Source organism: Zingiber officinale, chromosome 2B, assembly GCF_018446385.1.
Source record: "Zingiber officinale cultivar Zhangliang chromosome 2B, Zo_v1.1, whole genome shotgun sequence".
Taxonomy (NCBI): Eukaryota; Viridiplantae; Streptophyta; class Magnoliopsida; order Zingiberales; family Zingiberaceae; genus Zingiber; species Zingiber officinale.
Window position 1 is genome coordinate 131,370,319 of NC_055989.1, and position 26,029 is coordinate 131,396,347.

Consider the following 26,029-nt stretch of genomic DNA (forward strand, 5'->3'; position numbering starts at 1 on the left):
GGTAGCTGGAATGAAGTCTAGATCGGTTGACATCTGGCAGGAGAAAATCCAAATTGATTGAAATCTAACAGGAAGTCCTGGTGGGTCAAGGGACTTGAAGTCTGTAGTTGGTAAGTAGAGGTAAGTAATTGGAGGAGAGATCAGTGAGGGTGTGTTCCCGATTGATGGAACTGTAAGCGTCAGTCCAGCTTAGGTCCATTTGAGAAAATCTAAGTTGAGACCTTGACTAGATCCTGATCTCAGGGAGATGAAATCTAATTACTACTACTATCCTATTGTATTGTGTTAACTTTATTTTGTAGGATGAATATATATTTTTGTTGTTGTCTAGACTAATCCTTTTTTGCAGGAAAGAAAGAACTGAAAAAGGGTCACTGGGCACCTAGAAGGAATTCGAGTGCTCGAACCAGCTTCGCTCGGGTGGTTGCCAGGCACTCGGGTTGTCCGGGCGATCAGAGTTGGTCCAACACCCGAACTAGAAAAAATATCCAAAAGCCGAGTTAGAGCACGACGACTTGCCAAACCCACGTCAACAGTCCAGGTGCTCGGAGAGGGTCCAAGCATATATCGTATCTGAATTTCCAAAAATCAAAGCTTCCAATTCAGAATGGTGGAGGTGCTCGAATATTGTATCTGAATCCATCTTGACACTCCATTTTTTACTTGAGCTTCTTGAATGATAATTTCTTAACTTCAAAATTAGGGATTCAAGCTTCAATGTCTTCTTCTTCCTCTAGCTCGTTACTCTCTCGGTGATTAGTCCTATGAAGAGTGATCTTGCTCTAATACCACTTCTTAGGACACTCCGAGAGATAGAGGGGGTGAGTAACTTCAATTGCTTCGTTGATGATGATTTACAATGGAAACTTGAAACAATGTTAACACCCTTGATTTTACTTGGTATCCACCTCCTTGAGGTGACTAATTCATGGGCCCACTCTCCTCATTCACATATACATTATGAAAACCTCCTTCTAGGAGATGGAGAAACCTCATATAAACATTCTCACACGAACACAAAAAATATGAAAAATATAACGAGAAATACAATAAGAATAAGAAAATAAATACAATAATAAAAGACTTTTGCTCTTGATCTCTTGTTATTGTGGATTGCCCGCCTCTTAATGTTGTGGATTGCATCTTGATGCTTGGAAAGTGCATCAATACTTATCTTTAAATGCTTTGAGAACTGGTGGAGAGAGGTAGAGAAGAAGATCCGTGATTTGAATTTTTGAATGCCTCTATATCCCGCGGATTAGGGTTCTCAATCGATTGACCTTACCCCTATCGATTGCCTAATCGATTGGAGAGCTGAATCAATTGGCCAATCGATTAAGCACCTCTCTATGCACATGATTTAGGGCCCCAATCAATTAGCCAATTGATTGGTGAAAGCTTAATCAATTGGCTAATCGATTCAGCCTTATCCTCTCTCGTGACACAGCTCTCAATCGATCAGTTGATCAATTGACTTTGGCCCAATCAATTATCCAATCGATTACTCAACCCTAACTTGCTTAACCCAAGTGTAGGGTTCTCTTGCCCAACCTTGGTCAACCGTAATCCACTAGGACTTCTCCACCAAGTATCCGGTCAACTTTTAACCCACTTGGACTTTGTCAACTTCCTGTTGGACTTCCAATCATCAAGTGCAATCCTTCTTGATTACCTACTTGGATTTTCCTCCTGCTTAACCATAATCAGGACTTTTCTCTTGCCAATGTGTGATCCTCCTTGATCCACTTAGACTTTTTTTTGACTAACCGCAGTTAGGACTTCCCTTTGCCGACGTGTGGTTCTCCTTGACCCACTTGAACTTTCCCTTTCCCTTTCCAACGTGCAGTCCTCCTTGACCCACTTGGACTTTCCCTTGACTAACCCTCGAGTTATGACTTTACTTTGCCTAACCTCTGAGTTAGGACTTTGTCTTTGTCTAACTTTCAGTTAGGACTTTACCCAGTCAACTATCAGGTCCTCCATGACGTACTTGACTTTCCGCTTTTATATCGTCAAATATCCAGTCAACCTTGACCTATTTGACCTCTTTCAGATATTTTCCAAACATATTATCCAAACATCGAAACTCAAGTTTAGTCAAACTGATTAACCTTGATCTGAAAACGATTACACCAATAATCTTCCAACAAGTCCAACTTAGATCCAATCTGAAATCTAAGTTTAGATCAAGATTAAATCCCGATCTTAGTTAGACAAATCTAATTCACAAATATATAAATTGTTCATGCATTTGTGCTAACTCTATTTTGCAGATACTTTTGTTATTAGACTAACATGTTTTACAGGAGTTTGAAGTGAAAAGTCAAGCTATAATGAACAGTACTCCATGCGCCTCAGTTGGTTAGAGGCACCTCTAGTGAATAGAAGCCCCTCGGGTACTTGGAGGCACCCCAAAGAGGAAGCAGTAGAGGCACCTCAAATGACTAGAGACACCTCGAAACTGATAAGCGTGAAGGATGAGCTTTGACGCATGGGAGGCGCCTCAGATCCATTGGATGTGTCGTCAATACCTTATAAAAGAAGTCTTCGGTCATAGCTCAAGACATCAATTTTTGATAAAGTTTCTACTCGATTCCACTATGCCATCATCTTGCTACTGCTTTGCGACCGTACTGCGTTGAACTCATGCTCGAGCCAACTTCAACAGCAAGAACCATGTCGGCGTCGAATTTCATTGTTGGCAAAATAATTTATTGTTGATTATTATTTTATTTACATAAGAAAGTGTAGTGTGTTACACTTTCTTCAATATCTTTGTATCCAATCTCTCTAACCGAAGGTTTTTAAGAGAATTTAGTGAATTATCCATTGGAAACATCCCAAGGGAGCGTGAGTCTTGGACTAGTAGTTGTTAGGCTACGAACCAAGTAATTGATCATGTGTTGTTCTTTATCTTGTCTCACTAGGCTTTTATTCCACGAAGCACTCGTTTTTGATAAGTTTTTAAACAAAAAAAAGTTTTTAAAATTACACGTGATTCACCCCTCTCACGTAGAAACGATCTTACATATATAAGAATGTTATTCAACTTACCTTATGATGTTCACCTTGTGAGTACCAAGTATTTTTTTTAAATTTTTTTTAGAGATTAGGGTTTAGTTTTTAGGATTTAGAGTTTGGATTATAGTATTAAAGCTAAATAAAAAAAAAAAATCATACAACAAATTTCACATGGTGCTGACAAGGTGAGCATCATAAGATAAGTAGGCTATTAAAACTATATACGACTGACTTTTGGACACCCCGAGTTCATTCAGTCATTCACAGAGTCACGCACGAGCAGGTGTGCAGGCCAAAACTCCTATATATATACACACATGAAATTGTTAGCCAACACACCCCATTTGTGCATGGCGATGGATGACTGAGTAGGATTTCAAGCGCCCCGAGTGCTCAAAATAGACTCAGGGCACCGAAAGCTCACTTAGTCGCCCACGTGTGACACACAAAGGGGATGTGCATGCTAACATTTTTTTTCTCTCTCTTGCTATATATATATATATATATAAATTTTTTAGTTTGCACATCCGCCCTTACACGAACTCTATGAATAACAAAGTAAACTTTGGACGTTTGAAGTCAGTCGAGGAGTTCGGATCACTTTCAAACACCCTGAATTCACTCAATCACACATAGAATCATGCCCGAGTATGCAACCTAACAAACTCCTATATATATATATTTGGATGTCCAATGTGAACGTCACAGCCGGTGAAATGTTGAACTTTTTTAATTTTTTAATTATATCAATAAAATTTTAAATGTAGAGCTTAAGTGTTGGATTATAATATTAAGTGTAAATAATTTTTTTTTCTTCGATGTCCACTGCAGGATAGCACTTTTCTTATCTTAAAAATCTAAGGAATTCATAATAGATTTTCTTTTTCCTTGCAAATCAGCAAATGTGTTTAAAAATATGATTATAAAATAATAACAAAAAAAGAATGGCATGGCAGATAGTATCACACTTGGTTCTAAGAGGATGAGGCTCTGAATCTCCTCCATTCATAAACCACATCCACACCCACTCTGCAAATCCACAGCCCAATTCCTTCTCCTTGTTCTCTTCTTTTAAGAAGAAGAAGAGGAGGAGGGAATTAACTGTTTTTTTTTTTAAGGTTAAGAAGATGGCCTTGAAGCTGTGGGCCTCTTCAGCTGCCAATGCCCTCAAGCTCTCCTCCAGGGCTGCTGCTCCTTTCCCTGCCTCATCAATCTCCAGGTGCTTCTCATCTGGTAAGCTTCGTGAGCTGTTACTCTCTTTTTCACTGACTTAAACTGCATTGGAGAAGGTCATTCGGGAAGCTGCTTGCTATGTGTTTGAAAGAATTCCCATGAGAGTTTATTGCTATTTCTGCCCGTCCTAAAAGAAGAGTTTCTGTTTTGATAGACTTGTCATTATGTTTGAGACAGAACTCTTAGGGTTTGGGGGGAAAGTGATACGAAAGATGCACATGAATGATGGTAAACACAGCCCTAATCTCAATAAGAAAGCTTATTGAGGTGCTGTAGCTAGTTTGTATGAGTTTCTTCTCTCTCTCTTTTCTTTTCCTTTTTTATCTTTGTGTTATTTTGTTTGTTTATTGAGAAGAATGTTATTGTTTTTTTATATAAACTTGTCGTTATGCTTTCGGTAGCTTCCTTGTGAGAATTTGAGACCTTTTGTGTAATTTTGAGATCTTTCTCAAGCTCCTTTCTTTGGTCTTGTTTCTTTTTCCTTGTTTTGAGTAGCTTAATGTGTTTGATAATTTTCTTGAGAAAGTTCATTTAGAGAAGTAACTTATCATACATCCGAAAGAATTCAGAAAGGGTTTTGTATGACTTTAATTATGAGATTTTGAGAATTTTATGTTTGTTTTCAGAAATATGTAGAAACTTTTCTCAAAATTTATATCAAAAGAAGTGAATCACTTCATTCTGATTTTACCCCTAGTAAACCCAATGATCTAGAACATTGTTTACATGAATGGCCTTACTTTGTCTCCTTTTATTGTGTTTAGTGTTGGGATTATAAGTATCTTTGATACTGCTAGATGTGATTGAAGACTGTTCTAACACCGGTTGATAGAATCTACCACAAGCATGTGTCTTCGCGTCCCTTGGTAGAATGGCACAAATACATGAAGTAAAACACATGCAATTTAGCTTTAGACTCTACTCTTAGTATTGATGAAGGAAAGTGGAAAAAGAAAGCTCTCTTATTTACATACGTCTTGATCTGTCATAGTCTCTAAACACACTTCATGGATATACTTCGTAACACACCACTTACTAATTGTCGCCATGTAAAACTATGCCAAAAACCAACTAAGAAGATTCTAAAAATAGGATTTTTTTTATGCCATTATTATGTCAAACCCCATATTTAGTCTAAATATCCTTTAAAAAATCATCCAATATAACTGAACTCATTTTTACTAAACAAAACATTTAATTTCCTAAAATGTAATAACTCAAGAAGAAAATTATATACCAAAAATTTACTTATACTATTTTGATCTTCAACTTCTGTCTTTGCTCTTGCAGTGATTGATGGCTTCAGGTACAGTGATTCTCATGAATGGGTGAAGCATCAGGGGGATGTGGCCACAATTGGCATCACTGACCATGCTCAGGTTCTAATTCCTTCTTATCTCAACTAACTAACAGTTATAATTAAAAAGAAAAGAAATATTGCCATTAATGAATTCTGAAATGGCAAATTATAATTTAATTGATTTAGTTTTGTGTAGAACTTGATGAACAAACAAGGTTCATATAATCATCTGAAATAGTTAGGACAAACACTACATCCATATCTTTACAGGGTCATCTCGGAGAGGTGGTCTTCGTGGAGCTGCCAGAATCCGGCACATCAGTCACGAAAGGAAGCGGCTTTGGAGCTGTGGAAAGTGTCAAGGCCACAAGCGATGTCAACTCTCCGGTCTCCGGTGAAGTCATTGAAGTCAACTCCAAGCTCACCGGGACGCCTGGCCTGGTAAAATGAGATCTTGCCTCAGAATCAATTCAACACCCGAATCAAAACACTGATGTGCTTTTTGTTATCATTATTATCATGTAGATCAACACGAGCACATATGAAGATGGTTGGATGATCAAGGTGAAGCCTAGCGATCCATCTGAGCTTCAATCCTTGATGGATTCGAAGGAATACTCCAAGTTTTGCGAGGAAGAAGATGCGCACTAGAGTATACAGATCGATCAATCTTGTTGCTTGTTACTGACAAGTTCAGTTCCTATGTGATCTTCTTCTTCCTGTTAATGCTTTCCCTTTTTCCTTTATTTTTTAAACAAAAGATTAAAAGGTGGAAACTTTGTTGTCTATACTTCTACGTGATAATTCCATTCGGTCTATTTCATTGTGTAAGAGCTAGATTGGATAAATGGATCGAGCAAGTTAGATGAATTGCACGATGGATCAAGTGACCCGTACAAGTGGTTCGATCGAGTTGAATGTGCGTCGGTCGTGTGAACTTCATGTGGGACCAACCTTAGGGGATGGAATGAGTCGATCATATTCAATATTTGGACTAACAAAACGAGCTAAACATGCTTAACAAGATAGACTAATCGAAGTGGTCAAACAAGCTAAATAGATTGAATTATATATATCCCTATTGAGTGAGCCAAGTGACTCATCGAAGAAGACTTTAACAAATAAACCGATGCAATTAGATAGGCAAGGAGTCACAAAGTGAGCTAGATGAGCTAGGCGATGAATCGAATAAGACGATATTAAATTGAATTGTTCTACTTATGGAGGGAAAAACCATCAATTTATTTTATAGAGAAAAGAAAATAAATTATGGAGATATAATAATAATAATAATAAAGAATATTTAGAATATCATCAAGTTAATTGTTGACGTGGAAAAGAGAATGTTGATGGGTTTGAAAAAAAAAAGTTTAAATCAAAATTGTCAACCATTTGACATGTTTGACGTTGATTGTTGTGTATTACAGTCAAGATATAAGAGCTGTAAAGTAAGGGAGGTGAGCTCATCAGATCATCTCAAGGATTATCTATATATTTGATATTAGTGTTCATTTGAAAAATGAATTTAATGATTTGTTAGACGCCAATTGCAATTTATCGATGTTTTGAGAGAATATATGTATATATAACATTTATATGCTGCGGATTTCATCAGAGCTTTTTGTTTTTTATTTTTTCTTAGCTTGCTATTATTTCATTATCCTGCACATCCCGTGAATATCTTTAAAAAAAATTATTTTGAATTTTTTTTTACTTAATACTATAATTCAACCTCTAAATACTAAAGATAAAATTTTATTGGCACAATTAAAAATTAAAAAAAAATAAACAAAATAAAATCATCATGGATTATATATATATATATATATATATATATATATATATATATATATATATATATATGATATGTTGCGCTACGCTACAGTGTGACTGTGCGCATTGCTTAGCATATCCGCTTTCTCGTTTTTTTAATTAATCATTTTTTTTATTATTTTTTTTATGATTTTGAATTTAAAAAATTTAACATTTCCTTATATAAACCGCATAGATATATCACCTAAACATATTATAATACTATATAAATACTTAAATTTATTTCATTTTAAATTTGTTTAATTATATATTATAATCTAATTAGGAAACCTAAACCCTAAACGTAAAATCTTTAAAAAATAATACCTTAAAAATTATAACCTAATTGAGAACTTTGAACATATAAATAAAATCTAAAAAATATTTTAATTAATCTTTTAATTCAAAATATAAAAAATAAAAAATATATTATTTTTTTTAGATTTTGAATTAAAAAAAATTAATATTTCCTTATATAAATAGTTAATACATTAATATATCCCCTAAACACATTACAATACTCCGTAAATACTTAAATTTATTTCATTAAAAATTAAAAAATAATATCTATTATTTTTTTAGATTTTGAATTTAAAAAATCAACATTCCCTTATAAAAATCGCTAATACATTAATATATCCTTTAAGCATATTACAATACTATGTAAATAGTTAAATTTATTTCATTTTAAAATTTTCTTTTAACTAAACACTATAATCCAATTGGGTTATAATTTTTAAGCTATTATTTTTTAAAGATTTTACCTCTAGGATTTAGGCTTCCCAATTGGATTATAGTATTTAGTTAAAAGAAAAATTAAAAATAAAATAAATTTAAGTATTTATGGATTATTGTAATATATTTAGGAGATATATCTATGCGTTACTGATTTATATAAGAAAATGTTAAATTTTTAAAATTCAAAATAAAAAAAAATAATTAAAAAAATGATTAATTAAAAAAATGAGAAAGCGGATATGCTGCACGACGCGCACAACATGCACTATAGCATCGCGCAGCATATCGGAATTATATATATATATATATATATATACACCTCTTCCTAATTTTCTTACCTGCTTTTTTTCCATTATTTTTTTTCGAGTTGTTTAGTATAACTAAATTCTAAATAATTTGCTATGTTAATTTTCTTAAATTTAGAGGGAATTTTAATGGGTAAAAATCAAAAGATGCCCTAAATTATGTAACTCCTCAAAAATGCGTCTCTTTTTTTAATTAAAAAAAATCAAAAGGGTATCCTATCAAATTTTTTTATCTTAAGAATATTCTTATTTTCAGCGCTATTGTAACATCTATGATTAACTGTTATAATATTATTTCTTACTTTTTTTAGTGTTAGTATAGTAGTTATGATTATGTAACAATTGCAAGTGTAAAAACTCTACAATTGTGTACGAACTATTTAGTAGTTTCTTTAACTGTGTAATTGCTACAACTATTTTTAAGTTAATTTGATCAATTTAAATTTATTTTTGATAAAACTTAAATAATTTTGTCTAAATTAATAAAGAATATTTTGATAATAATATCTTAAAAATTTAAGATTTAGCTACAATCGGATAGCAACTACATAAGTAGCTAGTATAACTATGTAACAACTATTTAAGAGTCGCTATAATTATTTTTAAAGTGTAGTTGATCCATTTTAAATAATTTTGAACAAGTTTATAAAAAATATTTTAATAGAATAGTATATATATATATATATATAATAATTTTGATTAAAATGAAATAATTAAAATTTCACATTATAGTAACTATTGAGTAGTTAGAAATAAAAGATATTTTAAATATAAAACACGGGAACTATTTTTTTTTTTTGAAAAAAAAAACTAAGCTTTCATGATTTGAGACCGTCCATTTGATTTTTGTTAATTTTAATTTAGAAATGGCGCATCCCTTTCATGGCCTGCGGACGCACGTTGAATGTCATTATCGATTCAACATCGCGGCATTAACAAAATGAAGTCACTTATCCACTATTTTGTGGAATTCCAACAAAAAGCTTCTTGTAAGAGGACATTTACACAAAGCAAAAGTTTTTTTTTTTCCATTTAAAAAACTTTTTAAAATTTTGAAGTAGGATTTAATTAATACTATGAGCTGTTTTTCTTCGGCTGAGGTTCTAATTGGATGAAGAAATAATTATGCTAATAATCTTTTATTTCAAATGTTTAACACGATGAAATGTTAGTCAACAACCAACCCTTCACCTCTTTGTCTGTCCACTTCAACAATTGATGATCGCTTTATATTCCTATTCTAATAGTCCCTTTCATTCGATGTCATTGTCCAACCCTTCTATTCCTCGTTTAGCTATCCGGTATCTCTTAGCCACCACTCGAGACGAAATTTGCTCCACATTCAATCTAGTGATCCTCCCTCAAGGAGGAGCTCCAATGCTTGACTCGTCTCAAGGAGGAACTTCCTCTCCCGGCTCCTTCCTAATGCATAGCAAACAAGGATCGAGATGCTCTTTTGCTCACATTTGCAAATTAGTGAAGAATCACCATGAATTCAATTTGATAAAGTAAGTGTAGGTCGAGAATACCGAACTCGATCCATCCGCATCAATCTGATAGACTAGGCAAGGATCAAGACAAAGATCAAACACTAAGCGGGGAAAAATCACCCATCAAAGGGTCTCAATTCAGCACATAAAACCTAACTTTTTTCCCTCATACAAAGTTGATCACAGTTGGGCAACCATTCTTTACAAATATAAAATACAAATAAATATATAAAAAAAAAGGTTAGTAATGGAAACAAAGACCTAATTGCGCATCTTTATCACTTTAAAGAACAAGAGGTCCATAACAAAAGAAAATGAAAGCCTTATCACTTGTTGGATAAAAAAGGCGGGAAAATGTTACTATTGTTACAATAAGATGATGAGGGGAAAAAAATGAATAAAAAAGCTAATTTAATTTAATTTTTTATGATTTTTTTTGCAAAAATATTTTACACAGATTTTATTATTAGTCTCATCTAACGGCTGAGTCCTATTTATTGTTTTTGTCTTTTTTATCATCATCATTTTAATTTCCCCAACAAATTCCCCTCTGGCACACACTCCTGGCTCGGCCACGAATGTGGAATCTAGCTGTTGTTGTATCCCCACTCAACCCTCAACAGCGACGCGCCTCCATTAGCCGACAAATTGTTCGACGAAATGACTCAACCATCTCTTTCACATTTCCTAACATCACGCAGCGTCAGGAGTGGCGGCTGCTTGATAAGCCACGGCAAAAACCCAACTTTAATACGAGCTCTTACGTCTCACATACATGCACTTCATTATTATTTCTAGTATTTTAATGCCTTGGTTCTTGACTTAGGAATAAGTGGATATATCAGTGTTGAACTTTTGGGGCTGCGGACTGTGGTGGCCGTCAGAAAGGTAGACAATTTGCGTCGGGGATGATGTGAAAGGAAGGAAAGGAAAGGTGTAAAATTTCTGGAGATATTAAAGAATTAAACTTACAAATTCTCTTGTTGTTTAGTAATTCCATTTTGGACAGATAATCATAATTCAAATTGAACTTCTTTACTGGGAAGGAACTGTACCTTGACCTGTAAGATCGGTGTTCAAGTTTTGGGGCTGAGGACTGTGATGGCTGCAGAAAGGTAGACAATTTGCAAAGGGGATGATGTAAACGGTCAGGAAAGTTGAGGTGTAAAGTTTCTGGAGGTATTAAACGAATTAAACTTACAAATTCTCATCTTGTTTAGTAATTTCATTTTGGACAGATAATCATAATTCAAATTGAACTTCTTTACTGGGAACGAACTGTACCTTGACCTGTAGAAAATGTTCTGGGCTGCAAGGAATCTGTGCTTCACCTTTCCATGTTCTTCTAAATCATCTTCTACAAGCAAATTGGAATTTGGAAGAAGGATTCAATTGCATGGAAAGCCTCAAAAAATAATCATAATAATATAACACAAGTCTGTTTCAGTCATCATCAATAGTATTAGACCAACACTAAGAAGAAACTATATCTGTCAGAATAAAGAATTTTAGTTTGAGATATTTGGATAATCCAAGACAGATTTGAGCACTAAACCTGCATGCTGCATACAGTAATTACGAGTTTCTGTGACTTAGATACTGCAGAAAAGTATGACAAATTGCAGAAAAAGCTACAACTCTACACAACTCCACGATAAAAAGTAAGATAGCGTAGCGGAGTTATCACGACGCTACAAGAATTGCTGTTCTTCATATAAAGTCCAAAAGGCCATAATTTTACTGCTTGATCAAAAGGACTAAAATCTTGCTCCAAGATATGGACTGTAGCAGTTCGAGAGTGGAGATTTTTCATAAAACTAGCGTAGCTTTGATCTAAGTCTCATCCATTTTCCTGTAAAGTGAAGCAAGAACGTAAGGCATGTCAAATTCAGACCTGTATGTCCACTATGAATCTAGGTCCATATCGCAAGTCATGTCATGGCTTATGTGTGATGTGGGCTTTCCATCCTACTATCTTAGCTTTTGGAAATAGTGTCTCCATTACATATCAATCCAAAACAACCTTGGCAAATCTCATCCAACCGTGAAGGTAAGGGTCAACTCTTGAGTGGATCACGATTGAATCATGTGTGTTCACAGATCAGAATGAATTGCTATTCGCATGCTTCAGACCCGTTTAGGTTTGAGGCACTATGTTTGACTTTCGAAATTAGTTTGGCCACAGATGGAGAAGAAAGAAACATGGATTTTTCTCATACATTATGCATGCATAATTTGAAATAAGACTCCAAGATCAAAGAGAATTTTAACTCAATTATCTCTCCCCTTGCAGCTAAAAACTTACTCAAGAAATAATTTCAGTATTTATGCAAGAGTTTGAGATCTTAATTCTCTGCAAAATAAGTAACTCAGCTCCAAAACTAATTCCCTATATAACTTGGATACCTTTTTGGCTAAATGATATGTGAGCGTTGCAGCAAATGTTGCGAGAGTTTTCAAGGAACTTGGTATTCTATTTTCGCACCCTACTAAGAAGTGTTGAGCGAAATATACTTGATGCAAATAAAAAATATATAAAGTATTGTGAAATATTTGAACTTTCAACTTCGAGTTATTGTAATAAGAAGTCCATAATGAGCAAATCATCAGGGTATGATAGATAATTTGAAGGGAAAAAAGGATAATCGATGGTCCTAAAGCTCCTGATTTAATTTTCTCTAATAATAAAAACTTCCTTTCTATTTAAACCTATTATTTAAGTTGTCCAACAAGGCATGTCTTGTACATGCAATATGCATGAATCCAAATCCAACTGGAAAACCTTGTGTCCCCTTTAAATTCCTTTGGTTGTCATTTTCAATTTGTTCATGTTTTTGATTCCTCCATGAGGCCAAACCATATCACATATCATGTGGGCACCCTCTAATCTAAGCCATTGATGCATTTCCCTCACTTCTATAAATTCAAACCTCGCCAGCCTCCCTCGGCACCAATTGTCCATTCTCTTTCTCCCTTTCTTCTCCCCTGAACTCTACTCCTGTGCTTCTCTTCGCATTTTGACATCCCAGTCGGAGCAATGGCTAAAACTGACAAATCTAACATGGTCAGTAGCTTATCGAGGATATTATCGACTAATAGGCCATGAAATTTAGATCTGAATGGCTGGTTAGACTGACAAAATTGAGCTGAATACTGCAGGAGACAAGAGGAAGCAAAGATGAGGAGTACGAGTACACACTCGATGGATCAGTGGATTTCAGAGGAAGGCCTGCAGTCAAGGACAAGACTGGAGGCTGGGTGGCTGGATCTCTTCTTCTAGGTAATATTTGATTCAGTAACTAAATCATGAGGGAAAAAGTATTAGTATTTTTCATTCATATTTAAAATAGAAAACGATTATTAACAGGAAACTGTGTATTAAGACACCGAAAGAACCCAACTCTTTACTCTAAAACGATATCAACAGACCTTTCACAGTTTCTGGTTCTTTAGAAGCAATAACATGAAAAAAAAAAAAACATTGATGAAGTTGGAAAAAATAGATATCTGCTGATGTTCTGAACTGTCTTATGATACTAAATTTCAAGCACTGATTTGGATTTCACCGACTATTAAGTCAAATCAACTATCAAAAACAATCTACACAATAGGGCCATAAGGCAAGTGAAATTTCATAAAAGTGGCATTTCTAAATGCTATAGTTGTTCCTTAGTATAGATTATCTAAGTAATGGTGTTATTCTGCCAGACAAGGAGTAGAGAGGAAAAATAGATTAAAACATATCAACCTAGATATTCAAGGGCCATCAATAAATTGAGTCACATGTTGGTTAAAAAGGTGGCAACAGCACAAGCAGCATGAGTACAGATCATTACAGATAAACCAATATATAAGTGGGTCTATTTGGTTGTGGATGCTCTAAGTGTGTTTTTTGGTTAGCTATGATATCTACGGTTTACACGAAAGCACAAGTAATACTTTTCCTGTAGAATAGCGTATGGTTGATTCTTTCTTGGTTTTGACAATGAAATATATACTAACCTGGCAATCATAGAAGCATCATATCTGATGGTGCCTGTCACTGTCTGCAACTACAGTTTGCATCGACCACATAAGTCTTTTGCATGAGAAAAATGGAGCAATTTAAAAAAGGAAAATGAAGCAATATAAACAAAAGAAAAAGATAGGTGGTGTATTTTATTACAAAATCTTATCCTAGGCATGTTTTTTTCAACTTTAGCCTAATAAGGTCAAAAGGTATGAATTGCTCACAAGGTTAGTTCAGGCTGGAGATTAGCAATAACCCACTCAAACTTGAACTTGACTCATCTTAAGACAGTGAGTACTTATCTAAAAGTTTACCCTTGGTTCTATGTTCATATGAAAACATCTTCTGTGATTAAAAGTTACTGAAATTTGGTGGGAGCATCTCACATATAGTTAAACTCTGGTACCACCTCATGACACAATTAAATATGGGTATAAATCTGAACAAAATTACATATGAATAAGATTCATTCAAAGTGTGCATGTATGCAACCTAATTCAGACAATCTATGAACGTATGTTTTTTTTTCACAAATTGCATGTGTATGATGCTGAAATAAAAACTACATATTTGGGTTCCTTCCAATATAAGGTGGCTATTAAGTGGTTTCAACGTCTTAATTATAGGTCACTTCAAGGTATTTACCAGGCAAGTAGATTTGTAAATTAGTTTGCATAGTAAAAAAATGATGTATAATGGCCCACAATCTATTTTGCGAAATGAGCTCAAGATTTATAGACAAAAAACTAGATTTCTTAAGCACCTTTAGAACTACACAAGATAATTTGGGGTCTCACACACTTTAACTTGACATAAACTTAGATGAAAACTACACAAGATAATTTGTAAATTATTCAGCATGGTGAACACTAACAACTTATAGCATGATTCTCTTTCAAAAATCTTATTTATTGAGTTTTTTTAATTATAAAAAAAATTACCTAGCCTAAATATGAATCACTTGATAATTAACATCTAAAGATACATGTCCATCTAAATATACTTCGTCTCCAAAAATCAAAGCAACTACTGTTTTGGATTCTAGAGGAAAGCTGGATATAGTAAAAAATGAACATAAGGGAAGAGATTTATATTCGTGGTCTCTCCTTTAAAGCAAGCTGCATTAATGAATGGTGACAATTTGAACATTATCACATAGCAATGGCCCCAAACATTATAAATATAGCTAGCAGTTCCCAAGAAACTGAGGTTGATAGTTTTATGAACTTTTTTTTAAAGTAGAATAACTCATATTCAAATTGAATCCCAATGATACAAGTGAGACCCAACAATACAAGTGCAAGTGGCTGACACGCCTTAAATAGTAGTTCAATCATCAAGTTTAATAATCAGAACATGCATGCCAAACTTATGTGTGATAACTTAGACAAGCAAAAAAGGCCATCAAATAAAAACTGTTTCTCTCTGATGACACAGTGAATTCAAGTCAGACTAGCCACAATAATTCATGGAGAAATTATCATGTTTCCATATCAAGAAAATCATACCAACATCAGCATAATTGAGGATCTACTATGGAAGCGACTATCTGCATTATGTATCTCTTAAATCTTTCTGCAGTTTACACTTGGAACTAACCATGTGCCTTCAATTTTTATTCAGTGAATCAGGGATTAGCCACGCTTGCATTCTTTGGGGTTGGAGTCAACCTGGTATTGTTTTTGACAAGAGTTCTGCAGCAGAACAATGCAGAAGCAGCCAACAATGTCAGCAAATGGACAGGCACAGTCTATATCTTCTCGCTCGTAGGGGCCTTCCTCAGTGACTCTTATTGGGGAAGATACAAGACTTGTGCCATTTTCCAAGTCATCTTTGTAATAGTAAGTCATTCAATTCATGCATTGAACACAATACTTTAATCTGCGATACACCTTATCCTGTAGACACACTTCAATTTCCAAAATCTGGGTTCTACTAGTTAAATAAGGGAGAAGTAATCTTTTACAATTTACCATGCAAATAGTTATTAGATTCTAAGATTCTTAGCTAATAAAATGAAATATGATTCATTGTATTGGCAAATCTAATTCAGTTGTGTTGACATGACAATTATTTACATGTATCATATTGCACTTTTTCAAGAAAAGCATATCATTGTGCAATGTAGGCTAGCAAAAACTTACCAAATACTATTTTTAATTGCAGGGATTGGCGCTGCTCTCTCTTTCCACTCACCTATTTCTTCTCAAACCCTCAGGGTGTGGTGATGAGGATCTTAACTGTGGACCACACTCAAGCCTACAACTTGCGATCTTCTACCTCTCAGTCTACCTGGTTGCTCTAGGAAATGGAGGGTACCAACCAAACATAGCCACCTTTGGGGCAGACCAGTTTGATGAGGAAGATTATGTAGAGTCCCACTCCAAGATTTCATTCTTCAGCTACTTCTACTTAGCCCTCAACTTAGGCTCTCTTTTCTCCAACACATTCTTGGACTACTTCGAGGACAAGGGTATGTGGGCGCTAGGCTTTTGGGCATCAACTGGGTCTGCGATGCTGGCCCTGGTCCTCTTCCTCTGTGGCACCACCAGTTACAGACACTTAAAGCCTAACGGCAACCCTCTCACTAGGGTATGCCAGGTCATCATCGCTGCATCAAGGAAGTGGAGGATCAGAATGCCACTAAGTGGCAAAGATCTGTATGAGGTGAAGGTCAAAGAGGCTGCAGACTCACATGCTAATGGAAGCAGAAAGTTACTCCACACTGAAGGCTTCAAGTAAGTTTCTGAATCTTTTTTCATCTGAAGTATAACTTAAATTTTGTCTCTCATAGTGAAACCCTTGCTAGCTGGTACCACCGTAAATTGGTTCAACATGCCCTAGGAAATCTTTCATTGAGAATAAGGACCATCATGTGAACCTCAAAATCCATTTTCATAGCTTACACGTATTAGCTGCATCTTCATTAAGCTAAACTTGGCATGATCTGTTGTTGTAGATTCCTGGACAGAGCAGCAGTCGTTGATCCAGATGATTTCATAACAAAAAACAATCAATTGAGTTCTTGTAATCCCTGGCGTCTGTGCCCCATCACGCAAGTCGAAGAGCTCAAATGTGTGCTCCGTCTCCTTCCCATATGGATGACCACCATAATCTACTCAGTCGTTTTCACACAGATGGCCTCCCTCTTCGTCGAGCAGGGTGCAGTCATGAACAATAATGTTGGCGGTTTCCATATTCCTCCTGCAAGCATGTCTGCCTTTGACATCGCCAGTGTAGCACTCTTCATATTTTTCTATCGCAGGCTACTCGCTCCCTTGATTTCGAGATGGAAGAAGGATAGAAAAGGGCTCACAGAACTGCAAAGAATGGGAGTTGGGCTCGTCATAGCAATTATGGCAATGATTTCTGCAGGAGCAGTCGAAGCCTACAGGCTGAAGAATGTATGCAGTGATTGTACAGATGACAGTTCTCTAAGTATCTTATGGCAAATTCCTCAGTATATGCTGATAGGAGCTTCAGAGGTGTTTATGTACGTGGGTCAGTTGGAGTTCTTCAATGACCAGGCGCCGGATGGACTGAAAAGCTTCGGCAGCGCACTCTGCATGACCTCGATATCACTAGGGAACTATGTGAGCAGTCTTCTGGTGACCGTAGTGATGGAGATAACGTCTAAAGGCAATTGCCCAGGATGGATTCCAGTAAACCTCAACAGAGGGCACATGGACAGGTTCTACTTTCTCCTTGCAAGCCTAACTGCTGCAGACCTTTTGGTGTTTGTTGCCTGTGCAAGATGGTACAAGAGCATCAAGTTAGAGGGAAGGTATGAGGACAATGAAGACACCTCCAATGTCTGAATGTGATTTAAGCATTGATTCTTTAATTGATGCAAAGAAAAAGGTCTAATATATTTTAGTTCGCTAGAAGTTATGTGAGAGCTTGACCAATGCTTTTGGGCATTGTGAGGAAGCAGATGCCTGCCATGACATGAAACACAAATCCTTTGGGCGACGCAATGCTTCAAATAAATAAGGGAAAGCTGTTCCTAGACAATGGAAATCACTACTATCTTTATTCCAAGAAGGGGAGAAAGCAGCTTTGTCAAATAAAAACATTGTAGAACTGAACTAATGTCTAGTTTAGTTGGCCAGATTGCTGCTAACAGAACCTTCATGCTGTATAATATTATGAATTTAGACAATAATACTTCCAATTAAACTCTTTTACTACCAAAAGGACAGTTGCATGAAAGATGGATACAAAGAACAACAACTCACACTGATACTTCATTCAATTATTGTGCAATAGATAGATTTCATGAGGTTTCCACCACCTCTTCTGCTAATGCAAATTCTGCCAAATGTTCCAACGTCCAAGGCTTTGGTGTTGATGCACCTCAAGGTGTGTCATTGCTTCCTAGACACTTCAAGATTTTAATCTGACTGAATTGGTAGCCTTATTCTTTCAGTCATAATTTCAAGCAAGAGAACAAACCTCACAGATGAATGATGCTGGGAATTTGGGCATACCATCACATTGATTCACCAGATCATGGTTGTCTCGAGTTCCAATTCCCCTTTTTCTTATATTTTTATTCATGACCTGAGATAGCTTCTATAAGGAGGTAGACTTCCCTCTGCAACCGCTCAAACTTGAAAGGCCTTCTCCCATCCCTGAACAGCTGTGGAATATGTTCTTGAATCCACTCCCAGTCCAACATCACTCCCCAAAACTCTACAGCAGTCCTCCATTTCCTGCAGCATCCTAGGCTCTTCTCCATCTTGTAATTGTTGTTGATTGAGCATTCATCTACAGAAATTATCACAATTGTCATCCCACCATCTATAGAAATTAGAAAACATCGTCAGTGTTACAAGAACGAGGTCCTGCAACAGCTTTAATCAGTAACGACAAGTATCCTACTGTAGAAACATGACAAAAGACGAAATCGCTCGTCCTCAGCACTCCCGTCGCACCCAACTCCAGATCATCACGAGGGAGGTAAATCACGACAGCCGAGAGAGTAAGTGACGGTGGAGTGAGTTGCACAGGGTCCGGGGATTTACGCCTGACAGTCCTACGGTTCGATCACGTGACTTCATATGACAAGTATACCACCATTTAACATCTCGAATAAGTGATGGTAGGATGAGTTGCACAGAGTCCGGGAATTTATGCCCGACAGTCCTACGATTCAATCCTGTGACTTCATATGACAAATATACCACCATTTAACATCTCCAATGACCCTTGGGGTCTAAGTATCCTACTGCATATAGCCTTCACTATTCAAAGAGAGAGAAGAGAGATAGAGAGAATGAGACTGCAAAGTGCCACCGATCCCTCTAGTCCAGTAAAACGGAACTCACTATTCGGAAGTTTTTGAGATGCGAAAGTTATCTTCAACTCCGCCACGCTCTTAATACAAGATGCTTTCGACTTCCCTGGCACTGCTACAGCTACCTTCTCCCACCTCACGGCGACATCCTTGGAGAATGCCCTAAGTGCATCGAGAAGTGCAATATCCTCTCCCGAGCTCTAGGTTCCAGCCCCTCCACCATTCTCCTTCGTGGAATCACCATACTCCATTAAATTTCCGCCTCGAAGTTACGGCTCGATCTCGGCGGTAGCCACCCGGTTATCCACCGTCTTCCTCTGATTCAAAAACTGTCGATACGAATCCTCAGACGCAGGGCTTCTCTCCGATAATGCTATCCAACACGCGCCGCCCTCGGACAACTTCTGCTATCTTCTCCTGATGCCGTGTCTCGCCGGCCGGGGGCTTCGTGATCTGCCTATTGAGAAGCTCCAATCCGCAGCATCGGTCCGTTCTTATACAACAGTCTTCAAAACGATTTTTTTTAAATGATTTTTTTTTCAAAAGGGACATTATAATAAAAATAAAGGCTGGCTTTTTTATCTTTCAGGGAGCGAAATGAAATTATTTAAATTCAGGTGGATAAAAAAGATGAAACTTCGGCAATATTTGTTGATTAAATTACGCATTTCGCCTCCGTTTGCGTCGCCGGCCGCCTCTGCGATCCACCTCCATCGCGCGCCGCTCGCCTCGGCCGAAGGTTCGCGCACAGCCTCCCAATTCCAGATCTACACCGCCCTGCCTCCGTTGAAGCACCACCGAGCCTCCGCAATCGTTTGACCCCTTTTCTCTTTGATTCTCATCTATCCGGGTGCGCCTTATCACTTTTTCCTTTTCTCTTTTCTCTACTTTTTCCCCATTTCCTTTTTCCTGCCATTTCCTCCCAATTTTCGATATGGTAGGTATTTTGGGGGTATCCCAGCCTCTTTCGACCAGTGAGCGTCTGATTTCTGGTAAAATCTTTGATGATTACTGCAAACCACGATCTGGATCGGCGATTCTTCTAATCGAGTCGACGTTTAGACTGTGATTTTTTTAGCAATGATCTTTGATTGATTCAGAAAATGGATTGTGCATTTCTCAATGGTCACACGCACACGTAAATTCTATATTGCTATCATATACTTATTAGAGTACTGGTATTTATTTTGCGCAGTAAGGACGCAATCTAATATACACTCGATATTAGCGTCATTATTTGAAATTCCATGTTTGATTGTTAGCATTTTATATTTTTGTGTCAACTGCCTTGCTCGTGATACAATCTAATATACTCGATAGTTTGCTAGTTTTTCTTTCTTGTATCGTGTAAGGTTGCTATTCTTTTCTCATATTTCTTAGTATCTAAACTAAAGTTTGCTATTGCTCAGGATTTTCAGTGTGAGACTCGTATTCTGATGCAATTGTTCCTTGTTCTACAGGAGGGGAAAAAGGGGGGTCTTCCATCAACTTAAAGGGCATGGGGAAAGTTAATGATGGAATTTTGTGCTTTATTCTCCCAATTTTTGTCACTATTATAGCGGTCCGTTTGATGTATGTGCTGTATTGGGTCAGAAAACCGAATAGATCTTTGAGAACGGATAATCTAAGAACGCTCATTGTCCTTGGCTCAGGTAAACGAATTTTTATAAAAGGCTATTGTCTTGTGTCTATTGGGTCATGACATGGGATTGGTTGTGAGGTCTCACAGATTTAGACAAAAGAATTACTGGACATTTTGTTAAATATAGACACATCAATTTTGGTGTCATTGAGTTTGTAATATTTTTTATTGATTAAGTTTGGTGTCTGAAATACCATCCTTTGTCATCAATGACAATATATAGCTCCCATGCATGAAATATTCAGTTTGATCAAGTGATTTGGTATGCAGGGGGGCATACAGCTGAAATGCTTAGAATTGTAAATGTCCTCCAGAAGGATAGATTTGCTCCAAGATTCTACATTGCAGCTGCAACAGATAACATGAGTCTGCAAAAGGCTAAAGTTTTGGAGGAATCTTTGATCCAACAAGAGGTACAATTTGAATTACATTTAACTTAAAAATAATTGCTTATATTGTCTGCCCATTTTGGTTGACTGTGATTTTCTATTCCTTTGGTTGATATCTCTGTTTGTCAATTAAAGCTTGTTATTAAGCATCCCTTACCTCTCCGAAATAACAATAAATGAAGCAATAGAAATAAATGAAAGAAAAGGGAAGTCTGCCCTTAGTTTTCAAATTGGGTTGATTCTGGACCTGAATTGTCAAAGTGATTCCATATTTCTTGCTTTCTCCTTTTTGATGGAAATTAAGAAGCAATACTTGAAAATTCACCTATAACATTATCGACCATAATAAGCCAAAATCATATGGAATTGGATTGGGAACCCACAATATAGATATATTTTATCACAATAAAGCAATTTTGAATTTTGGTTAACAAATTTGATGAACTTGTTGATTGCAACATGCAAAGTAATGCTATTAAGGGACACACATAGGCACTAAGGTGCTGCACCTTAGGCTCCTTTAGTAGATTAGGTGAGGCAAATTCACTAGGCACAAGAAAGGCACTATGACATTCACCTTGACCAATAGCCCAAGGCATGAAAGATAGCACTCAATACTAAGGGTCTGAATCTTTTCTTGATTAAGATGATGACTTCATCATTTGGATAACATAAATTTTTTGTATCACATAACTTATCACGCTATGACGCTAACTGCTATTTATTACTTTTAGTAATGATATTATATGTTACCATATGTACTATGATGGTAATGTGAGAATTTTATTTATGTGATTAGAATGACTTTTCTTGCTAATGGATTACTTCAAGTGTTACATTAATGCCAGTTTGTGTTATATTGCATGTGTGTATATAACACATTCAAATTATATACTCAATAGTATGAAAAGGTATGCCTCACTTCTAGGCGCATGCTTTCACCTAGGCTTAACATCTCTTGTAGTCTAGCGCCTTCAGAACATTGATGACATCAGTGATTCTTTCATTAATTGATTTTCCAAAAGACAAGATGGATAGCAAGGACTGAGGAGATATCCAAAATTAAGAGAAGACCTAGAGAAGCAATGGACTCAGAGGATTCCAATAAAAGCTCACTGCCTCCTTTTCCTTTCTCTAGGATTGGTTAAGGCCTAGGCCCCTTATACTCTCTCTTTTTGTTAAATGTCTAAGTATTATGTTGCTGATTCCAAACCAACTGATCAGATCTTGATATTTTTCAAGTTTTTACCTCTAGCTAATACCATTGTGATTTCAATTCTGCAACCTGAGCAATCCTCATACTGTTATTATATTGTGCTTTGTTCTAACGCCCGTGAATTTTATACCTGGCAACTTGTTGGTTATTTTTTACACTAGATTTTGAATAAATTGTTCACTAAAATGGATACTATGACACTCTTTAAGCAATTCAGAGATATTTTTCATTTTCTATTTTTATTGCAACTGCTACAGATTCTTTTGTTTGGATGGCTTTCAATTGACATTTCTTGATGATATTGTTTTACAATTTATTTATGCCCCCAAAGCTCACCATTGTTGTTCCATTGTCTGATCTAATAGGTTATTCTTAATTGGGATTGCAGAACAGTGGAAGAAAGATGGTTGAAGCTTCCCAGTTTATTCAGATCTATCGAAGTCGTGAAGTAGGACAATCATATGTAACCTCCATTGCAACAACTTTGATAGCATTGGCACATGCAGTGTGGCTAACTTTCAGAATCAGACCTCAAGTGGTATTTTCTTCTAAAGTTAAATTGTTCTCTGAGTTATTATGATTTTTATAAAACTTACTACTTTCATATTGCTTATTCTTTCTACACAGATTATTTGTAATGGTCCTGGTACCTGCATACCTCTTTGTACATCTGCATTTCTATTCAAGGTTTGATGATACTCAGTTCACCTCTTAACAATTTGTGCCCAAAAGTTTATCATGGATTTCTGATTGTTTTTCTTTTTTACTTTAAGAGTGTTATCATACAGCTTGTGCCTTGTCATAATTCATGACAGATGGATATCAAATCATAAAATTGTTAGGCTATATTGATAGCTGCTACAATATTTCATTGTAGTTATTTCTTGATAGTTATGCTCATTTCTTTAAGTCAGATATCACCCAAGTTTTAGATTCATCTTATTCTTACAAAACTAAATTATATCTCAAGGAAATCTGATATTTCATCCTCAGTTGGTTGGCCTAGGATGGTCGAACATTTTTTACGTGGAGAGCATTGCACGCGTGAGGAAGCTTTCATTAAGTGGCTTGTTGCTTTATAAGCTACTCCTTGCTGATCAGTTCTATGTGCAATGGCCCCAGTTGCAAAAGAAATGTCCTAGGGCACATCTTGTTGGTTGTCTCATGTAAAAAACAGAAGGCTCTGATGTTACTCATCCAGGTACTTCCTGTGTTCACATGTTTGGTTTATTGTTACCTTTCATATTGTATTGCACTCAGTAAATTCCAATATTCATTTACCCCTGTTTATTGTCTTCTTGACAGTACAAACAGATTCCTGTATACGAGTTGGACAACAGAAGACCTAAGTGCAAGCTTCAATACAACAGCAAAAATTTAGAACTATGCAGTTCTCTTGAATCTTTGTCCACATAAAAAGTTATCTCAAAGCTGCCTGCTTCTTGTGATTTATGACATTTGGTTTTCTTTTTCTCCTATTATGGATATCAATGGCTGAGCTAATTACAAGGATTTGGTTTATAGTTTAATGGCACTCATCAAAGATTGTTGGCATATCTATCTTTGTGTGCTTCCAGTTCATTATATGCTATTCTCACCAAGTTCTTGGCTCGTCATAATAAATGTTTGTTGATTGCTGTGTTCTTCAGCATCAAACTATCTCTGCTACCATGTTTGGGTATATGTTATGTGAATCAGTGGTATGGCATTTATTCATATCTGAGCTAGGAATATTTCAACGAACTGTATTAGGGCTTTTGATCAACTAAGCTTGGAACACAATATTTTTGTTTGAGCACAATTGACTGAATGACTTTGGTCAGTTGGCTGAATGATGTACAATGGCCTGGGAGCACTATTCAATTCACTGTGAACAATACTGTAGGGTTCAGCATTCAATTTATGTGCAGTCAGTCAAATGAAATCCTGACTTAGTTGATTGAAAGTGTCTTCTTTAATCTTTTTGAGGTGAACGGTGGACCATGGTATTTAAGCTTCGTGGATCTTGTTTGGGGCAACATAAGATATAAAATTTATTCATTTTTCTACCCTCAACATCTCAAACAACTCTAAGATCTTGGATTGATCACGGCTTCAAATCTTTAAAATTCTCAAGTTCTTTTGGTAATGCTACTTTCTCCCTTGTGCTCAATGGTATCAAGCCAGACGCCCCCATGGGTTGACATAGCTGGTACCAGCATGAGTGGTTACTTCAATAGGTCTTGGGGTACAAAATATCTCGCTGGATGTCTGACCTTCTCGATGCAAAGGGTTATTGCGCTAGGGCAAATGCCCCCATGATTTATCCCCTTCTAGAGAGTATGAGACTATCCTAGAGGGGTTGCTAAGGTGATTCTCCAATGGTATCAAGCCAGACCATTCCGATCGTACACAGTAGGATAACAGACTCAGAGTTTGTTATTTCAGCCAACTCAATTTTGTCTCCCAGTTTAATCAAACGTGTGTGTTTGTTTGTAATCTATCCTCATATGTATATCCCATTGCAATCACAAGGTCCATGAAGATGACCTGAAATTGGGAGTTATGATGTGTGGAATTATTGGTGAATAGCTGTATTCCCATTAGATTGACCCAAGTTATGAGTTTTTTCCTGATCTGACTTGCAACTGAGTGCCTATAAACATAAACATTGGGTCTTGCTCTATTCGTTTAAGCTTTTGCAACTGGTCATAACTCATGTCATGTTTTTAACACGTTTGCAGAATTCCAATTAATTCTGAAACATGAAGACCAGAAGTACAGCACAGAACAAGATAATGCAACAATCTCAGAGCATTTTAGGTAAAGTTGGTCGAAGTCTAACCATCACTCAGCTCTTTATCTTTTGAGTTGTTAACTTAAGACACTAGAAGCATCAAACTTTTGGCACTTTTTGAATCATCTTCTAGTTTGGTTTCCGTCATGCTTAGCTTTTACTGAGAATAGTACTAATCCTCCTCAACTTTATTCAAAAGTCCCACTTAGTTTCTTTTGTCTAGTATTTGACAGAAAGCCACTTATCTCTTCCAAGCATCCAATACACTTGTATGGATCTAGTTCCTAATGCTGAGGAATGTAGCCACTTGGTTATCACTTTTGGCCACCTCTTGCCATTTTAGCCGGACATTTGATAAGTTGATTGTCATTCGATCATTGTGTGTGGTATTAGTACCTCTCTTTCCATGGTTCAAAATCAATTTTGTTACTGATGATCATGAACGATCAACTATGTCATTGCTCTTATTCGCTATAATTATCTGAAAAAGTAGGCATGCTTATTGCTTTTCACTCTTTCTTTTGGCGCTAGCCACGTTGTATCTTTTAACCTTCAAAAACTGAAATAATATTATCCTCAAACTATGCTTGTGTGATCTTAGTCATCAGTGGATAGTGTATTATTTTCTTATCATACAGCAGGTGGTCATCATCTGATTCCTTTGGTAAGAAATTTACCTTCTCACTAAATAGTTAAATTTTGCTACCATTATTGCGGGATTCATCGTTTCACTCATTTAGTTATGTGCAAGTTAATATTTGTTGCTTTTTAACTCATTCGCTATTTTGATTTGATGGAC

The 26,029-nt window shown here is 36.2% G+C and overlaps 3 protein-coding genes and 1 long non-coding RNA gene across 6 annotated transcripts; 3 read left to right on the forward strand and 1 right to left on the reverse strand.

Annotated features, from left to right (window-relative positions):
• The first annotated feature begins 4,009 nt into the window (after positions 1-4,009).
• LOC122047248 (glycine cleavage system H protein, mitochondrial-like) lies at positions 4,010-6,372 on the forward strand. Its single transcript, XM_042608407.1, has 4 exons — positions 4,010-4,254; positions 5,545-5,633; positions 5,825-5,995; positions 6,080-6,372. Exons 1-4 carry the CDS (start codon positions 4,149-4,151, stop codon positions 6,203-6,205), a joined length of 492 nt encoding a protein of 163 aa, XP_042464341.1. The 5' UTR covers positions 4,010-4,148; the 3' UTR covers positions 6,206-6,372.
• Positions 6,373-12,814: 6,442 nt separating this feature from the next.
• On the forward strand, positions 12,815-18,119 carry LOC122047249 (protein NRT1/ PTR FAMILY 7.3-like). Its single transcript, XM_042608408.1, has 5 exons — positions 12,815-12,963; positions 13,059-13,179; positions 15,532-15,749; positions 16,075-16,646; positions 16,868-18,119. The coding sequence occupies exons 1-5, from the start codon at positions 12,937-12,939 to the stop codon at positions 17,724-17,726; spliced, it is 1,797 nt and encodes a 598-aa protein (XP_042464342.1). The 5' UTR covers positions 12,815-12,936; the 3' UTR covers positions 17,727-18,119.
• Positions 17,527-19,984, reverse strand: LOC122047251. The gene is made up of 4 exons (XR_006130504.1): positions 19,872-19,984; positions 18,364-18,678; positions 18,147-18,285; positions 17,527-17,653 (listed from the first exon to the last, which is right to left on the reverse strand). It is a non-coding gene; the product is annotated as an uncharacterized LOC122047251 (long non-coding RNA).
• Positions 19,893-24,038, forward strand: LOC122047250 (UDP-N-acetylglucosamine transferase subunit ALG14-like). Of its 3 annotated transcripts, none has more exons than XM_042608411.1 (7): positions 19,893-20,057; positions 20,668-20,859; positions 21,120-21,262; positions 22,843-22,992; positions 23,082-23,141; positions 23,448-23,655; positions 23,760-24,038. In XM_042608411.1, exons 2-6 carry the CDS (start codon positions 20,706-20,708, stop codon positions 23,622-23,624), a joined length of 684 nt encoding a protein of 227 aa, XP_042464345.1. In that variant the 5' UTR covers positions 19,893-20,057; positions 20,668-20,705; the 3' UTR covers positions 23,625-23,655; positions 23,760-24,038. The 3 variants fall into 3 exon arrangements, with proteins under 3 accessions (XP_042464345.1, XP_042464343.1, XP_042464344.1); XM_042608409.1 differs by lacking the exon at positions 19,893-20,057 and adding an exon at positions 20,096-20,199; XM_042608410.1 differs by lacking the exon at positions 19,893-20,057 and adding an exon at positions 20,228-20,345.
• The last annotated feature ends 1,991 nt before the right edge of the window (positions 24,039-26,029 follow it).